Genomic DNA, 23,276 nt, shown 5'->3' on the forward strand with positions numbered 1-23,276 from the left:
TCGTGACATCATCTCAGCCCTGGTTTAAACATGGACAAAAGAGCTGATTTCCAGCGATGAGGTGAGAGTGACAGCCCTTGACATCAAGGCTGCATTTCACTGAATGTGGCATCAAGGAGCCCTGGCAAAACTGGAATCATCAGTTATCAGGGGGCAAACTCTCTATTGATTAGATTAGAGTACTTACACTGTGGAAACAGGCCCTTCGGCCCAACAAGTCCACATCGACCCGCCGAAGCGGCGCCCACCCATTCCCGTACATTTACCCCTTTACCTAACACTATGGGCAATTTAGCATGGCCAATTCACCTGACATTGGACTGTGGGAGGAAACCAGAGCACCCGGAGGAAACCTACGCAGACACGGGGAGAATGTGCAAACTCCACACAGTCAGTCACCTGAGTCGGGAATTGAACGCGGGTCTCTGGCGCTGTGAGACAGCAGTGCTAACCACGATATACTGAATCGTACCTGGTACATAGGAAAATGGTTGTGGTTTTTCGAGGTGAGTCACCTCAAAGTAGTATCCTAGGCCCAACCATCTTCAGCAGTTTCATCAATGACCTTCCCTTCATCATAAGGTCAGAAATGGGGATGTTCACTGAAGATTGCACAATGTTCAGCACCATTCGCGACTCCACAGATACTGAAGCAGTATATATCCAAACGGAACAAGATCTGGACAGTGACAAACAACATTCACACCACACAAATGCCAAGCTATGACAATCACCAATAAGAGACAATCTAACCACCACCCCTTGATATTCAATGGTATTACCATCATTGAATCCCCCATTATCAACATCCTGGCCACAAAAATACAGCGGGTGGAAGGGTAGGCCAGAGGCTAAGAATATTGTGGTGGCTAACTCACCTCCTGACTTCCCAAAGCTTGTCCATCAGCTAGACGGAACAAGTCAGGAGTGTGGAATATTTTCCACTTGCATGGATGGGTGCAGCTTATACAATACAGAAGAAGATTGACATTATCCAGGATTAAGCAGTTTGCTTGATAGGTACCACATCCACAAGCATCCACTCCTTCCACCACCAATCTACAAAATACACTGCAGAAATTCATCAAAGATCCTCAGCCAGTACCTTCCAAAATCATGATCACTTCCATTGAGAAGGACAAGGGCAGCAGATACATGGGAACACCATCACCTTCAGGTGCCCCTCCAAGACATTCACCATCCTGACACGGAAATATATCGGTGTTCCTTTCCTGTCACTTGGTCAAAATCCTTACATGGATATGCTCAGCATGTGGTCACGCATCATCTTGACATTGAGAGAGTGTACTGTCTTCTGGTTTTAGTATGTTTTCAAGTTAGCATGTAGCACAAAATAAATAACGTTTGTGAACTTAATTGCACCCTAAACAACGAGGAAGCATTAATCATCATAAAATAGTGTCTTTGCTTATTTTCCATTCAAAGCTGCAATGACCTCTCTTATTTTCCATAGAAAGCTTCAAAAACCTCTCTTACTCAACAGTTCGTGCTGAATTGGGCAATGTTGCAAGTGTTACCTCTTCAAGCCTGGAAGAAACCAAGTGCATAAAAGACACAGTTACCTTCAGAGTCACTGACAATGCCATCATCAGCCTTCTCTGAATTAGCACGTAGCTGTGACATGGGGCAAATTTCATTGTGGATATCCGTCATGATGCAGACACATCTGACATACCAATGCTTGATGAGGTTTCAGTAGAATTGCTCCCTGAACTGCCCAGGCTGAGGTACATGGCCCTCTGTTTACACCATTTCTCCCCATTGCTCTTCTAACAGTTTATCTTCCTCTGTGTCGCCCATGCTGACTCTCACTGCCATGTTCATCAAAATGCAATCCACCGGGATCCAAGATGGGCTATTGTATATTTGAGCTAATTGTATATCAATGTTTATATCTGAGAGTTTTGTTTATTTTTGTAAACTTGTAAAAATGTTAAATTTCTAATAAAAATATCTCTTAAAAAAAAAATGCAATCCACCGATTAGCAACAATAGTATGCAAAGCATGTATTTACCCCTGATACCTTCCATAAATAAACACAGCATTTATTGCACCTGTAAAATGGATGCTTATACAACAACTTTGCAAAATTTCCCAAATGTGTATATTTGCATATTAGGAATTACGTGCATGCCCACTTGTTTTATATTTTTACATATTTGTTAAGTTAAACATTCCATTTTGTGGAATAGAATAGGGCTTGGTTCAAAGAAGTATTTTGTTGGTTCAGTTGTTTCCTACTGATTATCGTTGCAGAATTTAACTTCTGCTTCTTGAAAATTAAGCTTGAGTCAAATATGTGAAAATGTCACATAAGGATTTGCATATATCCACATAACAGCAACAGTAGGAAGGCTGAACATTGTTGGATATAATGTACACCAAACACAGTACTATTATAATCTAATTAGCACACCTCTCTCACTGTCTCTCCAACTCAGATGCACTCAGCTTTAAATATGCTGCTATCCAATTTAGCTGTCAACCACAGCTCTCCCCTCTAAGATAGGGGCTGTAATTTTCACACTCTCACCAGCAAAATGGAACCATTTTCCAGGCTGGCAATTCAGATTTGAGGGAGTGCTGTTCGGTCATAAGTGTCACCCTTTAGTTGGGACATTAAACCAAGATCTTGTCTGACTTCTCAAGAGGTTATAAAACACCTTTCAGAACTATTTCAAAGTAAGTAGTTACTCTCAGTGTCCTATCAATATTTACTCCTCAATCAACATCGCAAAAGAAGATTATCCAAAACCAGTTACTTGACTATTGTTTGTGTGATATTTCTGTGTGCAAGTTGGCTCCCACATTTCCTGCATTACATCAGTAACTTTTTTTTCACAAGTACACAATTGGCTGTGAAAACATTTGACTTATCTGGGGTCATGTAAGCTGTTCAAGTTCTTTTGTTGCCATTTTAAAATTAAGTGCTACAGGAATTCCTGCGATAATGCTCATAGGGAGCTGACAACACAGTTCTATACCATCTATTGCATAAAATATTATTTTACTTGTAAGGTGCAACTGTAGCATTAAATAATATAGCATAGAAGGAGGCCATTCGACTCATCACACTTGTGATATGTCCTTGAAAATTCATTCCAAATTTCTAACTGCGCTGTAAATGTTTCACCATTGGGTATATATCCATTTAAAAGTTACAACTAAGTCCCCCTTCTCCCACTATTTCTGGGAGTACATTCCATATCATAACAAATAAGCCACATAAAGGTAAGCTCCTCAGGTCTCTTCTGATTCTTTTGCTAACTACATTAAATCAGTGTCGTCTGTTAATGAACCTTTAACCACTGGAAACAGTTTCCCCTTTCTTAATTTCCGAAAAGCTTCACAATTATGAACTGTTCTATTAAACCTTCACTTAATCGTTTCTTCTCTAAGGACCATCAGATTCTCTGGATTCCCCACATAACTGAGATGAAGTCTTTCAACCCTTTAACATTATAAAATCTTACAAAACAAAGAGATGGTTAGGCCATGCGGATTTTAATTGTTATTTGGTCAGGGCACTTTGAAAATTGGAATATGCTTATCAGTTTTAATTTCTGCACGGAATGTATTTTTAAAGACACCTGTAATAAAGTCTGTAGTTTGTATTACATCAGCCTTACATCTGTTGTTAGGTGAGCAAGGAGCTCTGATAAGGTGTTGCTCATGGAATGTCAGAGGGGATATTGTTTTGTCCATCTATCCAGAATTTTTGGTATTAAACCTTCTTCCTTTTAAATTTATTTTGTACAAGCAATCTGTGATGTTCTAATCCTCTATTAGCAAGTTTTGAGAAGATCTATCAACAAACACATTGAGTTAGATCCCATCTACCGCCCCCTGAGAAAAGGAGCAGGAAATGACATCACCATATGAAATGACGTCACCACAGGAAATGACTTCACCATCCCAAAGAAACCCAAACATATAAATAGAAAGCAGGAATTATCAGCAGTGCTTTGCACAGTGGCCCACTAAAGATATTACCTAGTATGGTGACGAATCATCTGGAAATGAACCTTCCAGCTCAGCGAGCAAATCTACATCTAATCCTCTGTTCTGGTTTCTCCTAAACCATTTGTATGTGAGTGGGTTGGTCACAGACTAGGAGTGTCCAGGAAATACTGAGCACCAGCAGGAGGAAACTATACTGCCAGTAACTTTCACAAATATGAGTAGGGCAACTAATGAAGAGTAGCTGGTGAATCCACAAGAAGCAGGCATCTTCAATGGGAGGATATACAGCACAGAACAAAAATAATGTATGGACCCAAATGATGGGAGAGAAGTGAATCATGTAACCAGATCCAGAAAATTAACAACTTAAATTAGGCAGCACCTCCCAAGCCCTACTCAGTTTGGAGATTCAAGAGGAGGAGTACATCCCACAATTTATATCCGCCTTTGTATTCAATGCTAAAATTCAAGGAGAACAATAAAGGTATGATGGAGATAGACCATAGGGCAACAAAGCAATCTTATGACAGACGAAGTGTAAGAAATAGGAAGTGTTAAATCATCACAAAATTTCTGAATGTATTAAAAGTGAAATGATGGATATATAGATAGATAATTACAGTTCTTGATTCCGGAGAGGTTTTTGGCCTTGTAGAGCTTGCAGATATTATAGATGTTTTCTTCTGATACGACTCCATGGCTGCAAAACATAGCAATAAGGAAAAAATTAAAAGGAATTCCTTCTGCTCTCTATGTTTTTTTTGTTGTTGTCACAAGTGCTCGTAACGAATACGAATGTTCCATAAATGACACAACTTGTTCAAAATAAAAACAAAATTGGCAGCTGAAAGTTAATGTCTTTAGTTCAATTCTCTCAAACACACATTTATTCACTCAGCTGAATGCATTTACTCACTGTCTACATTACACAATGTAAATTAAATGTACTTGTTCAGAATAATATTTAGACAGCATAAAACAATGCAACATATAAGTTAGTTTGACACAACCTTTAAAATATATATACAAGCTTTCCACTGACAGTGACACATGTGCAATGTTGCAATGCTGGAGGTTTGAAGTTTGATCCCAACACTGTGGCAAATTAGGTGATTCTCGCCAAGTAGAGACGACAAATGGACTCAGCAGGTTCAAATGAATCAAAGAATCAGAGAAATGGAAGAAGCCATTCGGTTCCTGCAATCAATGCCAGTCACACCTCAGTTTATCCTCCATAATCTTACAACTTAATTCTGTTTTAAGATTAGATTAGATTAGATTACAGTGTGGAAACAGGCCCTTCGGCCCAACAAGTCCACACCGACCCGCCGAAGCGAAACCCACCCATACCCCTACATTTACCCCTTACCTAACACTATGGGCATTTTAGTATGGCCAATTCACCTGACCCTGCACATCTTTGGACTGTGGGAGGAAACCGGAGCACCCGGAGGAAACCCACGCAGACACGGGGAGAACGTGCAAACTCCACACAGTCAGTCGCCTGAGGCGGGAATTGAACCCGGGTCTCTGGCGCTGTGAGGCAGCAGTGCTAACCACTGTGCCACCGTGCCGCCCACCCACCGTGCCGTCCACGCATTCTCTTCAAACACATCCAATTTCTTTTTCATAATCTTCATGGAATCTTCTTCTCCCACCTTTTCAGGCAGTGCTCTCCCCAGCTGAACAGCATTTTTTCAAAAAAGATTTCCTATGTTCCTTCTAAATCTTCTGCCTATTGTTTTAAAACTAACACACCTGTATAACGAGAGATTTAAACACATGGATGGCCTAAGGAACATGAAGCATGACATCTTTGCTCCACTGACATTAGATTTTAACAAATATGAAGGGAAATTAAACTTGAATTAGTAAAGCAAATTATTTGCATGGAATCAAATCTGCACTTCACATCGAGCTGATAAAATCCTTTGTTTTCAACTCCTTCTTTCTAAGAAGTCCCATTCTGACAAAAATAGCAATAAAGCTATTTGATTGCTCAAACCTTCTTGCTTAATGCCCTCCTGCACTGCCATCACCTACCATTGGAGACCCCACAATATACTTCCTTACTGGAGACTTGCCATCCTAACAATTACACATAACACAAAGTGACCACATACTAAGCAGTTGTATAATCCACAGAGAGAAAATACTGGAAAATCTCAGCAGGTCTGGCAGCATCTGTAAGGACAGAAAAGAGCTGACGTTTCCAGTCTAACTGACCCTTTGTCAAAGCTCAGGTTTGATTATGATACAGATCCAGAACAGTGAGTTTCACACTATCCCATTGACGGAAGTTGAGCTAACTAACCGACAGTTACCAGTTTTCTGTCTCTCTCTTTTTCTTGAATGAGCGAGTTACAACAGCAGTTTCCCAATCCCACACAAGTAACACCACACGCTGGTCAGCACAACCATCTTTTCTGTCATTTGGTGGATCAGGAACTACCAACAACACTTGAGATTGTTGGGAAGAATGGGTTACTTCACATCTCTCTGATTGTCATAAACCAGCCAATACACAACTCCAGTCTCCTCCTCAATCCTCATCCCCCACACCAAATCAGCTTTCATACCTCTTTTATACCTCATTAGCTGATAATGGGTTGGTGGATGCTCAGCCTTTCAATAGTGGTGCAATCTATTGTATTCAAATTAATCAGTTGCGGCTGTATGACATTCTATTTTGAGATAGGTAACAAAGGTTAAACTACATCTGGCTCTGCCTGTCTGGAACTGATTTGGACCTCATGTATAAGTGAAACAGTGCCACTTCACTAAAGCTTAGTCCAAATGTCAAAGGGAATCAGGGTCAAATGACGTGGGACATGGCACTATGTCAGCCACAGCTCTAACCAGATAGTGGTGGGATCGCTCCCATGGTCAATCTAAGGGGACTGGTATCTGCATTACTGTTCCCTGACCCCTGTGCTGGGTATTGAGGCAATATTCACATGTTCAGCTGCCTATTGGGTTATTGTTGATCCAGACTTGGCAATCATTTGAAAGTAGCTGAGTGGGTTGTTGTCTGTAAACACTTCAAAGTCTGCACGGATCAATTTTCTGAGCTTTCGGAGAATAGCTCAGCTCAAAGTTAGCCATTTGAGTTTCATTCTCGAACAATTCTACACGTTTCTCTGGTTCAATCACCTTGTTCCCATAAAGGTGAAGGTTGGGATCAATAACTCCATAGAACCCTGGATATCAAGGTACGTGCACGATTTGATAAAGAAAAAAAATGGGATGGGGTTATGGCAGATCCGAGGGGGTCAGAATAATGGATGACCCACAGGAGGATAGAATGTTTAAGAGTTTCCTTTAAAAAAATGGAGTGAAGAGGGGACATGAAAAACACTGGCAGGTAATATTAAGCAAAATCCAAAGGTGTTTTATGTGTATATTAGAGGAGAGGGAATAACCAGGGAAAAGAATACAGCCCATTATGGATCAAAGTGGCGATGTGTGTGTGTGTGTAGAGCCAGAAGACATCGCTGAGGTTTTAAATCAGTAATTTGCATATGTGTTCACAATATAGGACGTACAGGACATTGTAGGTATAGAAATCAGGAAGGGGGGACTGTTAAATACTTGAACAAGTTAGCCGTGAAAGGGAGGAGGTATTAATGGTATTAGCAGGCTTGAAAGCGGATTAATCCTCAGGCCAAGATGAATTGTGTCCCTGTCTCCTGTGGGAGACAAGGAAGGAGGTTGCAGGTGCTCTGATATTAATTTTCAAATCCTCTCTGGTCACAGGAGGGCAGATAATGTAGCACCATTATTCAAGAGTGTAGAAACCAGAGAACTACATGCCAGTTCGTAGTCAGAAAACTATTGGGAAAAATTCTGAGGGACAGAATTAATCCCCACTTGGAGAGGCATGTCTTTGCAAGGGGAAGGTGACTAGCTGTCTAGGTGAAGGTAGTGCAGTTGGTATAGACAATATGAATTTCAGTAAGGCTTTTGACAAGATTGCATATGGCTCACTGTTTAAGAAGCTGAAAGCACATGGGATCAAGGGCAATTTCACAAATCGGTTCCATGGCAGAAAGCAGGAGGAGACAATCAAAAGGTGATTTTTGTGACTGGAAGCTTTTGTTTAGTGGCATAGCGCAAGGTTCGGTGCTGGGTCCCTTATTGTTTTGAGGGGAATTAAGGAAATTTATTTTCACTCAGAGGGTGATATGTATCTGGAACTCACTGCCTAAAAAGTGGTAAACCCTGGGAACTCCTAAGACAAGTAGTATTCAGATGTGCACTTAAAATAACAGAGCATTCATGCTACCAACCAAGTGCTATAAATGGAATTAGGACAGACTGATACTTGATTATCTGCACGGACACATTAGGCCAAAGAGCCTTTTTCCATGTGAAGGTTCACTTCTGGGCAATGGCCTCAAAAAGTGTCCTTGGCACCAACACATCTTGGTGATCTACCATGACAAGCACATTCAAAGCCTGGGCACTGTTCTTTCCATGTTCACTATATTAAATGCTCAGAACATGATTTGGTTTTCCCATGGCATCACCCTATCTATCGCTGTATTAAATACACTCAATTACTTTCCTTGCAATGAATTCCACAGATTCCTCACCCTCTGAAGAAATCCTTCCGCATCTCAGTTCTAAAGACTCATCCCTTCACTCTCAGGGCGTGCCCTTGGGTCCTAATCAAAGAATCATTGAGATGTACAGCATCAAAACAGACCCTTCAGTCCAATTTGTCCATGCTTAACAGATATCATAAAATAATCTAGTCCCATTTGCCAGCACCTGGCCCATATCCCTCCAAACCCTTCCTATTCATATATCCATCCAAATGCCTCTTAAATGTTGCAATTGTACCAGCCTCCACCACTTCCTCTGGCAGCTTATTCCATACACACACCACCCTCTGCGTGAAAAAGTTGCCCTTTAGGTTCCTTTTATATCTTTCCTGTCTTACCCCCAACCTATGCTCTCTAATTCTGGACACCCCCCACTCCAGGGAAAAGACCTTGTCTATTCACCCTATCCATACCCTTCATGATTTTGCAAACCCCTATAAGGTCACCCCTCATAGCTGTCTCTTGTACTAATGGAAACATCTTCTCCACGTCCAGTCCTCTCAGTATTCTGCAAGTTTCATTGAGATCCCATTGCTTATTCTAAATTCCATCCTGCACAGACCCAAAGTCCTCAACTGCTCCTCATATAACATGCCCTTCAGCCCAGGATCACTCTTGTAAACCTACTTTGGACCTCATCTGACACCAGCATAAACTTCCTTAGATACAGGGCCCAAATCTAAGGTCTGACCACAGCCCTATATAGCCTCAGAAGTACATTCTCTGCTCTTGTATTTTAGCTCTCTTGAAATGAATGCTAACATTGCATTTGCCTTTCTAACTGTCAACTAAACCAGCATGTCAACTTTAAGAGAATCCTAAACTACAACATTAAGCTCCTTTTCAGATTTCCAAAGACTTTTCCCTTTTAGAAAATGTTCTTTTCTTCAATTATCCCCACAAAAATGCATAACCTTATAGTTTCCAACATTGTATTCCATCTGCCACTTCGTTGCCCATTCTTCTGGCTTGTCCAACTCCTGTAGCCTCTCTGCTTCCTCAACACCACCTGTCCCGCCACCTATCTTTATGTCACCTGCAAACTTTGCAAAAATGCCCTCAATCCTTCATCCAGATTGTTAATGTATAATCTGAATAGCTGCGATCCCAACACGGAGTCCTGTGGAACTCTACCACTCACCAGCTGCCATCCTGAAAAAGACCCCTTTATTCCCATTCTCTGCCATTTGCCAGACAGCCAATCCTCAATCCATGCCAGTATCATGCCCCTAACACCATGGTCTTGTATGTCATTTAACAGCCTCCCATGCAGCACCTTGTCAAAAGCCTGCTTGAAATCCAAATAGATCACATCCACTGGATCACTTTTGTGTAACTTGCTCATTACATCCTCAAAAAATTCTATCAGATTTGTCAGGAATGACCTCCCCTTGATAAACTCAGCCCTACTTTACCATGAACTTCCACATCTCGTCCTTCATAACTGATTCTAAACTTTGATCAATGACCAAGGTCAGGCTAACCAGTCAATAATTTCCTGTTTTCTCCTTGCTCCATTCTTAATCAGGGAGTGTTACATTTTCCAGTTCTGTGGGATCCTCCCTAACTCCAGTGATTCCAGAAAGATCACTACTATTGCCTCCACTAATCTCCTCAGCTATCTCCTTCCGAACTCTGGGATGTAGTCCATCAGGTCCAGGTGATTTATCCACCTTGAATCTTTCAGTTTCTGCAGCATTTATTCCTTAGTGATGTACCACAGCACTCACCTCTGCCTCCGACCTTCTTGAAGTTCTGGGATGTTGCTGGTGTCTCCTACTGTGAAGACCGAAGCAAAGTACCTGTTTCATTCCCCCACCATTTCTTCCTTCCCCATTGCTACTTCTCCAGCCTTATTTTCCAGTAGCCCAATGTCCAGTTTTGCCTCTCTTTCAGATATCTTTTAAAAAAAACTCTTGCAATCTTCATTTACATTACAAGCTAGCTTACCTTGGTATTTCGTCATCTCCCACCTTATTGCATTTTTAGTTATCCTCTGCTGGTTTTTAAAAGCTTCTCAAACTTCTGGCTTCTCACTAATCTTCACCACATCGTATGCATTTCTTTCTTTTGCTTTTATATTGTCCTTGACTTCCTTCATCCTCCCATTAGTATGTTTTATGTTCCTTGGGATGAATTTCTGCTGTGGATTCCAAATTAACCCCAGAAGATCCTACCATTGTTGCACCACCATCTTCCCTGTTTGGCTCCCCTTCCAAATAACTCTGGCCAGCTCCTCCCTCATGTCTTTGCAGTTACCTTTCCTCAATTTAAACACCATTATGTCTGATTCCAGCCTCTTCCACTTAAACTGCAAAGTAAAATTCGAGCATATCATGGTCACTACCCCCTCAGGATTCGTTCATTTTAATCTCCCTAATCAAGTCTGCTTCTTCAGAACAGCAGATCCAGAATTGCCTGTTCACTAGTGGGCTCTACTACAAAAAACACTCATGTAGGCATTTCATAAATTCCTTTCTTGGGATCCGCTAACAACCTGATTTTCCCAGTCCATCTGCATTGTGAAGTTGACCGCAATTTTTCTAATGGTGCCTTTCTTACAGCCTTTTCTATCTGCTAACTTATTTTCTGTCCCATATCCTGACTATTGCTAGGAGGCCTGTACATAACTCTGCGCTCTGTTTAACCTAGCTCTAGGATGGGTGAGAATTTATAAGAGTGGAGAAGGAATATGATGGAAATGCTGAGGATAATGAGGATGCCAAGGAAGCCAGGACAGTTCTGAGATGAGGAAGACTTGGCTGAAGGTATCCTGATAGCTGCTAGATTGGAGAGTAAATGACTCTGTCATGAAATATATGGACAATCAGAAATATAAGCACGTTTTGCCCGAAAGGTGTTCCAGTTTGAAAGGAATACTTGCCTGATACCTTTAAAATGTTAAGATACTTTGTTTGCCATTCATTGCAAGTTAATTTGCTCCCTTTGCATCAATAAAATTCTGTTCGGTTTCCTGGCCAGAGCATTGCTATGAAATTATGCAGGATTTGCGCTTATATTGCTCAAATGTCAATTTGCAAGAAGCAGTCAACTATTACAGGGGGTAAGCTATCTGACTGATTCTGGAAACACAAGTGTCTAGCTTAGATTCCACTTTTCCTCCCACAAGGCAGGAGATAATGACAACTTCAATGCTCTTTACGTACGAAAGTTGCAGTGATCACTGTCCATCTTGACAATCAGCAAGGAAAACCTATACCATCAGAAGTTTTAACAGATTGAAAAAGACATCACCAGTAGTCATACAAAGAGCTATATCCAAGATGGCAGAGGAGTAGAAGCTGCTCCCCTCCAGTCGGCTTTCTTTCTCTTTTTTTATCTTTTAATCTTTTTCTTTTTTTCATTTTGCTTTGTTTTCTTTTCTTTTAAGACTGTAGAGTGGCAGGTGAAGGAAGAGGACCCAGATAGCAGCTGCAGCAACACCAGGACAAATTGAACATGGCTCTATGCCAGCCCAGGGCCTCCCAACAAGTGAGAACCAGATCCTGGACTGACTCCCCAGGCCCGAGCACACAGACTAGGCCAAGACTCCAGGTCTGCGGCTCGGCCTGGGCGCCTGGAGGAGAAGTGGGGGTCTTAGCACAGCATGCCAATCTCCTGGTGAGACAGTCTTGTCCCAGTATAACGTCTTGTCTTCGTGTGGAGGTCCTCTTTGTCTTCTGCTTCCAGGTGTTCCAGTGGCTTGGTATGCGGCCTCATCCAGGAGTGACAGTCTCAGCCCTGCATGGCACTCTTCTTCAGTGGAGGTTCCCCGGCTGGGTCTTCAGAGTGTTCCATTGTTCCTTAATCAGCTCTTCCTGAGCCCAGGGCCATTTACTGAACTATGATGAACGTTGTCCTAATTTTACTTCTTTATTATTATGCATAATTTCTGGCATCGGTGTGGTGCTGTGGGTGGGCAGGAGGCAGCTTATAAAACTTTTCACTGTATTTTTCAAGTAAAAATACATGTGGCAATAAATTTCTATTCTATTCCATATTTGTATGAAGTGGTAGGTTGTACAGAAGATTGATCATCATGCACCTCAAGTGACTTGAATGTTAGTTAGTCTTTCTTTTCCTGCAACTACACCTTGGCAATGACCTTGGCTGACACAGCCAAACTTGAGGAAGTCTGCTGAACACTTTGATGCCTTGCCTCAAAAGACTTTGGTGACCATACTCTGGCATTCTAGGGCCTAAAGGACTCTGGCCTATTGAGGATTCCTGTACGAGTGCAAGTGCAGTCTCTTTGGTCTGACCTGATTGTAACATTTGGTTCCCTGGCAGAGGAAGATGATGTAGAAGGACAACTCTGGAGTGTCCTGAGTCAGCAATCTTGGATAGAGGTTCATCACTCCTCTTTGCTGCTGGTGCAGAATTATAAGTCCCTCTTTCCTTGAGGGAATAAGGAACCTGGAAAGAGGTTCCTTGGGCCCCTCTTGTCTAGCCAATGAATGAAAATACCCATGGCTTCAGTGCTGGTCTCCATGAAGAGCTGGCAGATGCTGGTTGTTTTGGCGGACCTAGCTCTCAGACAGACCCTGGGCAAATGCCTCAGCCCTATATTCAAATCTGTGCATGATTTCTGCAGATGTTCCACTGCTCATCTATGCATCTCTGTCATTTTAAGATGGCCTAGTCCAGACACTTATCATCTGTAATGGACTCAACAGACGTCCTTGTCTAGCACTGAGCCTGTGTCATGTCCCCAGGCCTAGCACAGATAGTGGTACATACCCTGGCAGGTTACAGCTGATCTTCATCCTCTTGCAGCACTTGAAGTCACGTTCTCTTGAACCCCCCCCCCATGGATTTTGACCGATGTAGTCACCTCTATCTAGGCTGCCTTTGTTCGTTGGGATAGTCGTCTGCTGCCCTCCCTGGAGAAAATAACTTCCCTTCTTTCCTGGACAGAGTTCAGGAGAACATCTTGGGAGGCACTGCTGTTTTGCTTAGCGTCTGACATCTCCAGAAGTAGTTTGGTTATTGAGAAGAAGTTGAGTGCTGCTTCTGGGTTGCAAACGAAGTCCCCTTTATACATGGCCCAAAATTTGGAGCACAGAAGGTTCCAACAGGAGGTCAGAACAGGGCGAAAGTGAGGACTGCAGATGCTGGAGATCAGAGTCTAGATCAGAGTGGTGCTGGAAAAGCACAGCAGGTCAGGCAGCATCCGAGGAGCAGGAAAATTGATCTTTCGGGCAAAAGCCCTTCATCAGGAATCATCAGGAGGTCAGAACATCCTACCCGCAACCATAAACTTAGCATATTTTACATGCATGCATTGAACTAAGAAGAATGAAATAGCAAAAGTACTTCTTGCCTTTAGGCTAGCATCCACACAAGATGGTCTAAATTGGTCTAAAATAAAGATTCTCCCTTTGTCTACTTAAAATAAAACTTACTCATCTCTAGCAAGGTCACAATGTAACTTTGGCAGTCTGGTCTGGAATTATAAGAGGTTGAATGCTAGAATCTGTTCTAAAGGATATGTTAAATGGGCACTTCGATAGCAATAATTTCACTAGGTATAGTCAGCATTGATTTAGAGTCATACAGCATGGAAACGGACTCTTCAGTCTAACCAGTCCATGCTGACTGTAATCCCAAACTAAACTCCACCCACCTGCCTGCTCCTGGCTCATATCCCTCCAAACCTTTCCTGTTCATGTACCTATCCAAATATCTTTTAAACATTGTAATTGTACCCACATCCAGCACTTCCTCAGGAAGGTCATTCCACACACAAACCACCATCTGTGTAAAAAAAATTGCCCCAATGTCTTTTTTAAATCTCTCTCCTTTCATCTTAACAATGTGCCCCTCAGTATTGAAATCCCCCATCCCCCATCCCCCATCCCCCAAAGCCAATTCCCATTAACCCTATCTATATCCCTCATTGTCTTATAAAGTTCTATCAAGTCACCTCTCAGCCTCATCCCAGCCTATCCAGCCTTCCTTTGTAACACAAACCTTCCACACCCAGCAACATCCTGGTAAATCTCTTCTGAACCCTCTCCACCTTAATAATATCCTTCCTATAACTGGGTGACTTGTGACTGGGAAATGATGTTTGACAAACATATTAGAAGTTTTTTGACGATATTTCTAACAGATGTGATAAAGGGGAGATGGTGGACATAATTTTGGATTTGAAAATGTGTTGCTGGAAAAGCGCAGCAGGTCAGGCAGCATCCAGGGAACAGGAGAATCGACGTTTCGGGCATAAGCCCTTCTTCAGGCTTATGCCCGAAACGTCGATTCTCCTGTTCCCTGGATGCTGCCTGACCTGCTGCGCTTTTCCAGCAACACATTTTCAGCTCTGATCTCCAGCATCTGCAGACCTCACTTTCTCCTCATAATTTTGGATTTGGAAATTGAATTTTCAGAAGGCTTTTAAATAAACTTTATTAGCAAAACTAAAGCATGTTGGGATAGAAGGCATGGATTAAAGATTGGTTTACAAGCAGAATGAATAAATTGGTCATTTTCTTGTGGGCAGGCTGGGATGAGTGGAGTACGACAAGGATCAGAACTTGTGCCCCAGCTGTTCATAATATATTCAGTGATTCGAATGTGTGGATCCAATATAACATTGCCACATTTGCGAATGACACCAAGCTACATTGAAATGTGTGCCATGTAGAAGATAATAAGAGAACTGAACAAACCCACTGAGTGGGAAATAACATAGCAGGTACAATGTAATGTGGAAAATGTGAGGTTTTCTATTTTATAGGAAGGTCAGATGTACAATGCATTTTTTAAAAGGTAAGAGATCAGACCGTCTCAGTGTACAAAAGGACCTGGGCATCCTCTTCAATAAGTCACTGAAAGATAACATGCAGGTGCAGTAAGCAATTAGGGTAGCTAAAGAAATATCAGCCTTTATCACAAGAGGATTTGAGTACAGGAGTAATGACGTTTTCCTTCAATTATCCAGAACCTCGGTTAGACCACACCTGGAATACACTTAATAGTTTTCGTCTCCTACCATTAGGAGGGACATTACTGCCATAGAGGAAATGCAATGGAGCTTCACCTGACCTGTCCCTGGGATGGTGGGACTGGCCTATGAGGAAGGAAAACTGGGCCTGAGCTCTCCAGAGTTTTGAAGAAAGAGAGACAATCACACTGTAATCTACACAATTCTTAAAGGGAGAGACATAACAGAGGCAGACAAGATGTTTTCGCTAGGTAAAAGCAATGACTGCAGATGCTGGAAACCAGATTCTGGATTAGAGTGGTGCTGGAAAAGCACAGCAGTTCAGGCCAGCATCTGAGGAGCAGGGAAATCGACGTTTCGGGCAAAAGTCCTTCATCAGGAATACAGCCTGTATTCCTGATGAACGGCTGTTCCCAGGTTAAGTGGATTCTTAAAAGCAGCAATTGGCCTGTCAGTGGGAAGGCCACTTTAAGTCTTCTCAGCGTGATCTAAATTGAAGAAAGGGGTAAGACAGTGGGTCCTAGCTGTTCAGGGAGAGGTGGGCACCGCAGGGAGTGGAGTGTATTATTTCCCCCTCCAACTCTATTTGATTTAAGCCCTGCCCTGCCCTTCACTGTTTGATCGTATAGCATTGCCCTTTGACGAGAAGGGCATTGCTTGTCACTGGCCACTCAGTTGTTTCCTTTCTTTCTGGTGGTGGAATATAAATAAAGATTTACACACTTGTTGTTCTTCACTGTGTTGGACCCCTACACACACATGACATGAGTGCTGGGGAAAAATAAGCAAAAAATAAACAGGAGTACCAGAGTTTCTTTTCACTCTGAGAGCTGGCTCTGAGGGAGCTGGGTCAGTGTCTAGGTCTCTCCCTGTGTAAATAAAGTGTGACGGTGACAGGACACAGGCATCTGTGAAGTTAAATAAAAAGAAATGACAGTGGGTCCTCCTTCCCACCTGGTCACACAAGTTCCCCCCCCCCCCCCCCCTTCCATCCACCAAAGCCTTCAAACCTGCTTCCAAGTGGTTGGAGATGCAGATCAAAATCCACCCTCCATTTTTTTAAAAAGGTGTGAAACTTGTAAATGTTGATGTTCAGAAAGACTTGGGTGTGCTCACAGAAGGAAGACAAAATGTTAGTACACAGATACAGCAAGCAATTGGAAAGGTAAAACAGCCTTCTTTACAAGGAAATTTGAATGCAGGAATAAAATCTTGGTGGAAAAGTACAGGGTACTGGTGAGAACACATGTGGAATACTATGTGCACACAATCTCCGTATTTAAGGAAGGAAATACATGCACTGCAGGGGGTGCAACGTAGGTCCACTAGACTGCTCCCTGGGATGACAGGCTGAGTAAGCCGAGTCTCTCTGAAATTTGGAAGATTCAGAGTTGATCTCATTGAAACTGTGTATTGTGAATGCTTCAATGCATTTAAGGCTGAAACAGGCAAATAATTGGACTCTCACATAATCAAAGGATATTGAAATGAGCAGAAAAGTCGAGTTGAAGCCTGAGATTAGTCATGATGGTGATGCTCTACATGCTAAATTGATCAGTTCTGCTCCTATTCCCTGAGTTTTTGTAAGTGCCTTTGAATGAGAGATCAGGAGGGAGCCCGCACCCCCCAAAAAAAACCCTGCACAGGCTTGTTGTGTTTCCTACAATGAGCCCCGCCAGCCACCAGTTGGGGAGAATGCGACCCTTAAATGGGGATTGATTAGGGGCGGTTTAGGACCCCGATCGGGGGCACTGCCATAAGCCTTTCCTGTTGCAGACCTAACCAGGGTGGAAACAGGAAGGTGGCGCAGTCTACACCCGCTCCCTGCCACCCCTGATTAATGTCCTCCCACTAGCAAACCCACTACAGGGTAGGACACAAGGTTCTGCCTTTGTCCTGGATCAATAAACCCTCACTTCTTTCTTCCCTCTATCCCCTGTTCATTCTGAAAACTGATCAATAACCTCACTATTTGGTATTTTAAAATGCCTATTTGCCCCTTAGTTAAGGATGGAATCAGTGCTCACTGGCATTATCATGATGATGCAACAGCCTACTGGCTTTCATGGTCCACACTGCCACATTAACAATGTGTTCCTGATCAAGATACAGGAGGAGCCATATCTTCCTTGTATCGCAGCACACCAAGAGTCAGCATCAAATAAGGAGCAACGACATTCAAAGGAAAAGCAAAATGACATTTGGCTCTCAAGGCACCAAGAAAATACTTGTTGTTTTGAGTATCACTGATAAAATGATACATTTTGCCAAAGCTTTTTGTACTGCACGCATCGGGACATATGGCAAGAATATTAATTCGAGGGGAGAACTAATATTTACATTGCATGAGGAGATGGCGCTGACTGGTTGGCAGATGAACTCTTCACTGCCATACAGAATGCATTCATTAACAGTGAATGAAAGTCCGCAGCCAGGCTTTATGTAAATTTTAAACCAAACAGGTTGAATTTGAATGCTCAGGGAATTGCCCTGAGAAATTAATGAGCAAGTGTCTTTCACTACTTTGTTGCAGCGAAAGTGTGTGTACATGTCTGTCTGCAAAGGGGTCCTGTGTAGAAATATAGGTAGCTTCCAGGAGGCCACTCTGGAGAGCCAACAATGATTAAATACAGAAGCTAATTTGCTCAGATATTTTGGCCTGGATTAAGTTTACATTTTTTTCCAGAGAATTCAAAGGTTCTGATGAAATTTAGATAATTATTCAAGAGAAGTCAGACGATTAAATACGTAGACTAACTCCTGGGTAATGATCCTGGGTAACAATCCAACAGACCTTACACTTACCACACACACAATAAATACAGATTTCCTAAACCCATTGCCACCCAGAATTTTCTTCCTATCTAAACCGTTCCAGACCTGACACCATCTTTTTGTGTATACAAGACCTTCGTTACTTAACTTAAAACATAGAGCAAAGACTCTGATTTCTTCATTGAAAAGAAACATTGAAAAGCAGGGTATGTCTAGAATTAATTTATTCAGTTATATCTTCAAAAAATGTGAAGTAATTAAAAAACCGATACAATGCTTCCATTTGGTGAAAGTTTATAAATTACTGGTTAACTGAAGTGCCTTTTTCAAATTATTTAATATCACCTTGGAAAGTAATTTTCAAATGTATTAGTGTCGTGCAAAATGTTCTAAGAGTGATAAATGAAGTATTCAGCGCTGCTTCCCGTTCCATATAAAAGTGTGGCAAAAATGTATTTGAAGTTATTTGCACCCAAATTTCACAAAACCAGCTGATCTGTTTTATCCAAAATGTATGCATGATTTTATTCTTCTGCTCTCGTAACTGCATGATGACCCAAATGCTGTGAGGGGTAAATTTGGACATCCTATTTTCTAATATAGGCTAAGCTAGTAAATCCATGGAATCTTGAACCAGAAAACTGCCACACTCAAAAGCTGTACACTGGGAAAGATGGAGGAATTGACCACCAGCACAGCAAATGAAAAACCTGAAAATTTAAACCATACTTACTGAAAGAAAATTATTTGCTCCAACCACATTATGGGTGGCAAGGTGGCACCGTTGCCTCACAGCGCCAGAGACCTGGGTTCAATTCCCACCTCAGGCGACTGTGTGGAGTTTGCACATTCTCCCTGTGTCTGCATGGGTTTCCTCCCACAATCCAAAAATGTGCAGGTTAGGTGAATTGGCCATGCTAAATTGCCCGCAGTGTTAGGTGAAGGGGTAAAATGTAAGGGAATGGGTTTGGGTGGGTTGCGGGTCGGTGTGGACTTGTTGGGCCGAAGGGCCTGTTTCCACTCTGTAAGTAATCTAATCTAATCATTTCTATCTGTGAAATGCAAAGTACTAGCATAACCATATAAGCCATGGATTCTAGAAAGTAAAATAACTCTTTGTAATTATACTTACTTTATTAGTCTATTTGACATGACATTAAAATGGAAATCTTCATATAAATCACGTTTAACAAAAAGGATCACTGGTTTTCAGAAGATTAAAAGATGGAGATAATAGTGAAAAAGGAATTGGCCTCTCAAACATTTGAAAAGCCTATGAGGTTCACTTAGTGAACTGATGCAGGTTGGACACTAAGTTACTGGTTTTAACTGAATGAAAAATATTTATATCAGGAAACAGAAGGAAGCAATTGAACTTGGAAAAGGATTGTGTTATTGTTTACTGACATGGAAAATTGTAATTTGTCCTCAGCAGATAAAACATTTATATCAATCATGTACATGAGAAAGAAAGATAGGTTGGCATGGGCAGGACTAGGAGGAGATAATAATGTTTTAATAAGGAAACCTGATGTGATCATAATCACCAGTTATCAGAAATATGATTGCAGTTCATTTTAAGACAGGACTATTAATCTGAATCAATATGTCTCTTCTACAGAACTAATTGTGGACAGCTTCATCCCCTTCCCTGTTAATGCCAGTATCTTCTACTGAAAGAAGGATGTTTTACCCACATAAGTGATATAGAAGAAAAATGCTTATAATATGTACTCACATTTCTTTGCAGTAATTACAGAACAGTCTGCATTTTCATCAGGACAAATATGATCAGAAGTCTGTATCCTGTTAACTTCTCCAACTGCACTTGTATGGTCAGTTGCCCCACTCTTTAAAATGACAGGAACAAACAATTATCAACAAATCTATTCTTGCATGCGTGGAGACAGAGAACAAAACATGGATTGGTCAGGCTCAGAATAAAATTAAAATCACACCTATTATTTTAAGCAATTTTTCATGAAAACCTCATGGGGAAATAAATCATATTTTACAACATAAGGCCATAAGACATCAGAGCAGAAGTAAGCCAGTTAGCCCATTGAGTCTGGTCCACCATTCATCAAAGTCGTGGCTGATTTGATAATCTTCAACTCTACCTCCCAGCCTTATTCCCACAATCCTCGATACTCTAACTGATTAAAAAACTATCTACCTCAGCCTTTAACATAATTAACAATCCTGCCCCTATTGCCCTCTGCAGTGAAGAATTCCAGGGATTCATTATTTTCTGAGAGAAAAAAGATCCTCCTTACCCTGACCCTCATTAGATGACTCCCTACATTGAGATTATGTATTCCAGATACGACACATATAGCACCTCATATACTTTTAGTACTCTAAACAAACTATATCCTCCATTTTTTTGAAATAAAAGCCTACATTTCAATTGCCTTCCTTAGTACCTTTGGAACTTGCAGTTCTCACTCATAGTCTGCTTTCTTTAATTGCGGGTGGGCAATTGGTGGCCGTGTGTGGTGGTTAAAATTGTGTCTGCTAAATTAATGGAATTTTAGGCAATCTTTTCCAAAAAAATTGTTAAATCTTTCAAGTTTTAAGTTTTAACCTTTAACCTTTCCTGAAAAATTGAAAACCTGTTTGATTTTCAAATTAAAATAATCCTATTGATCTTCATAATATCACTCAACATATACGATGGGCCATTATTATAGAGATCAGTTTTCAATTCTAATTCTAATTCTAATTGAGTCATACAGCTCAGAAACAGACCCTTCAGTCCAATTTTATGTTTGAGAAACTTGACAAGAGCTTTTGAAGGAGTGGCCAATCGGAGAGATAATGGGTATGTAGTTTATTGAGTTATTTGTGGAAGTTCAGCAGACATTCAATAATGCGAGACACAAAGAAGTGTTAGACAACTGAAGGCCATGGTACAAGAGGGCATGTAACAACATGAGCAAAAACGTTGAAAGAAAAACAGCAGATAAATTCCAATATTTTAGGGTTTATGAAAAGTTACATGCTTAACGAACTCAACATAGACTTGCACAAATCCATTCCATACATAATCTTCGAGCACAATGTGTGATATGACCCACTTCAATATAGAAATAAGACAACATATGACATTAATAATGGAGAACTAATGTTGTGACCCTTTGTGCTTAAAGGACTATTCCCATTAGTGAATAAAAGGCTAGAGCAAGGGAGGAAGTGAAAGGGCATGTGGACCAGCCATGGGTAGGCAGCACAGGTCATCGGTAAGTAAGTCACCTCCTGATTCCTCAAACTTGTCTAGCATCCACAAACCACAAGTAAGAGGTGTGATGAAATATTCTTCACCTGCTTGGATATATCAGCTCTAAAAATTCTTTAGAAGCTTAACATGATCCAAGGCAAAACAGCCTACGTGATCAGTACCCAATCCACTCACCTTAAACAGTGAGTCCTTACACCACCGATGCTCAGTGCGTGCCATTAACGTGAGACACTGCAACAACTCATTAAATTTCTTATGACTGCACTGCCCAAGCCCATGATATCTACCAGCTAGAAGGACAAGGCCAGCAAATATATGTGACACCACCACTTGCAAGTTACATCCAAGCCACATACCATCTGGATTTGAAACAATATGAATGTGCCTTCACTGTTACTGGGTGAAACTCCTTAGACTCCCTCCATTATCCACTAACAATGTATTGCAGTGGATCAAGACAATGACCAACCACCACTTTCTCAAAGGCAGTTATGGATGGCCAATCAATGCTGGCCCAAGTTATTGACACCCACATTGATGGAATGAATAAGAAAAATTGGAGCTGTCAAACTGACTGAAGCCAGCATTGATGAAGGAATGGTCTCTTCAGAATGTTGGCAAGGGCAACGCAGGAAACATGCTTAGCGGCTGTATTACACTGGAGGTTGCAGAAATGGTGGAGGACAATCCTTAGACTGTTGTAGCCAGGGGGAGGGGAGATGACAACAATGGTTCAGGGGTGGTAAAGAAATTGATAACACAGGTGCAGTAAATGAAACAGACAACATGGAACTTGTCAAACTTGCTAAGGGGAATCCCGTGCTAAAGGGAAAGGACTATGTATTGAAAGCACTGCTGTGGAACCTGGCTGCAGTAAAGGGGCAAAAGGGACAATGAAGTGAAGTCATTCCAGAAATGTAGTCAAGATATCGATGGGAGTCAGTGTGCCTGGGTTTTGCTGAATGTCCTATTTAGAGTCATAGAGTCATAGAGATGTACAGCATGGAAACAGACCCTTCGATCCAACCCGTCCATGCCAACCAGATATCCCAACCCAATCTAGTCCCATCTGCCAGCGCCTGGCCCATATCCCTCCAAACCCTTCCTATTCATTTACCAATCCAAATGCCTCTTAAATGTTGCAATTGTACCAGCCTCCACCACATCCTCTGGCAGCTCATTCCATGCACGTACCACCCTCTGCGTGAAAAAGTTGCCCCTTAGGTTTCTTTGATATCTTTCCCCTCTCACCCGAAACCTATGCCCTCAGGTTCTGGACTCCCCGAACCCAGGGAAAAGACTTTGTCTATTTATCTTATCCATGCCACTCATAATTATGTAAACCTCTATAAGGTCTCCCCTCAGCCTCCGACACTCCAGGGAAAACAGCCCCAAACTGTTCAGCCTCTCCCTATAGCTCAGATCCTCCAACCCTGGCAACATCCTTGTCAATCTTTTCTGAACCCTTTCAAGTTTCACAACATCTTTCTGATAGGAAGGAGACCAGAATCGCATGCAATATTCCAACAGTGGCCTAACCAATGTCCTATATAGCCGCAACATGACCTCCCAACTCCTGTACTCAATACTCTGACCAATAAAGGAAAGCATACCAAATGCCTTCTTCACTATCCTATCTACCTGCAACTCCACTTTCAAGGAGCTATGAACCTGCACTCCAAGGTCTCTTTGTTCAGCAACACTCCCTAGGACCTTACCATT

At 41.7% G+C, this 23,276-nt stretch overlaps 1 protein-coding gene across 1 annotated transcript in view; it reads right to left on the reverse strand.

Annotated features, from left to right (window-relative positions):
- The window catches only part of LOC122555119, a 212,980-nt gene that overhangs the window by 113,001 nt on the left and 76,703 nt on the right, over positions 1-23,276 (reverse strand). The window contains exons 5-6 of the mRNA XM_043700821.1: positions 20,052-20,163; positions 4,606-4,685 (exon numbers count right to left, since the gene is read on the reverse strand). Of these exons, the coding sequence (XP_043556756.1) occupies positions 4,606-4,685; positions 20,052-20,163 (192 nt within the window). The remainder of the gene's footprint in view (positions 1-4,605; positions 4,686-20,051; positions 20,164-23,276) is intronic.

This window comes from Chiloscyllium plagiosum, chromosome 1 (genome assembly GCF_004010195.1).
Source record: "Chiloscyllium plagiosum isolate BGI_BamShark_2017 chromosome 1, ASM401019v2, whole genome shotgun sequence".
NCBI lineage: Eukaryota > Metazoa > Chordata > Chondrichthyes > Orectolobiformes > Hemiscylliidae > Chiloscyllium > Chiloscyllium plagiosum.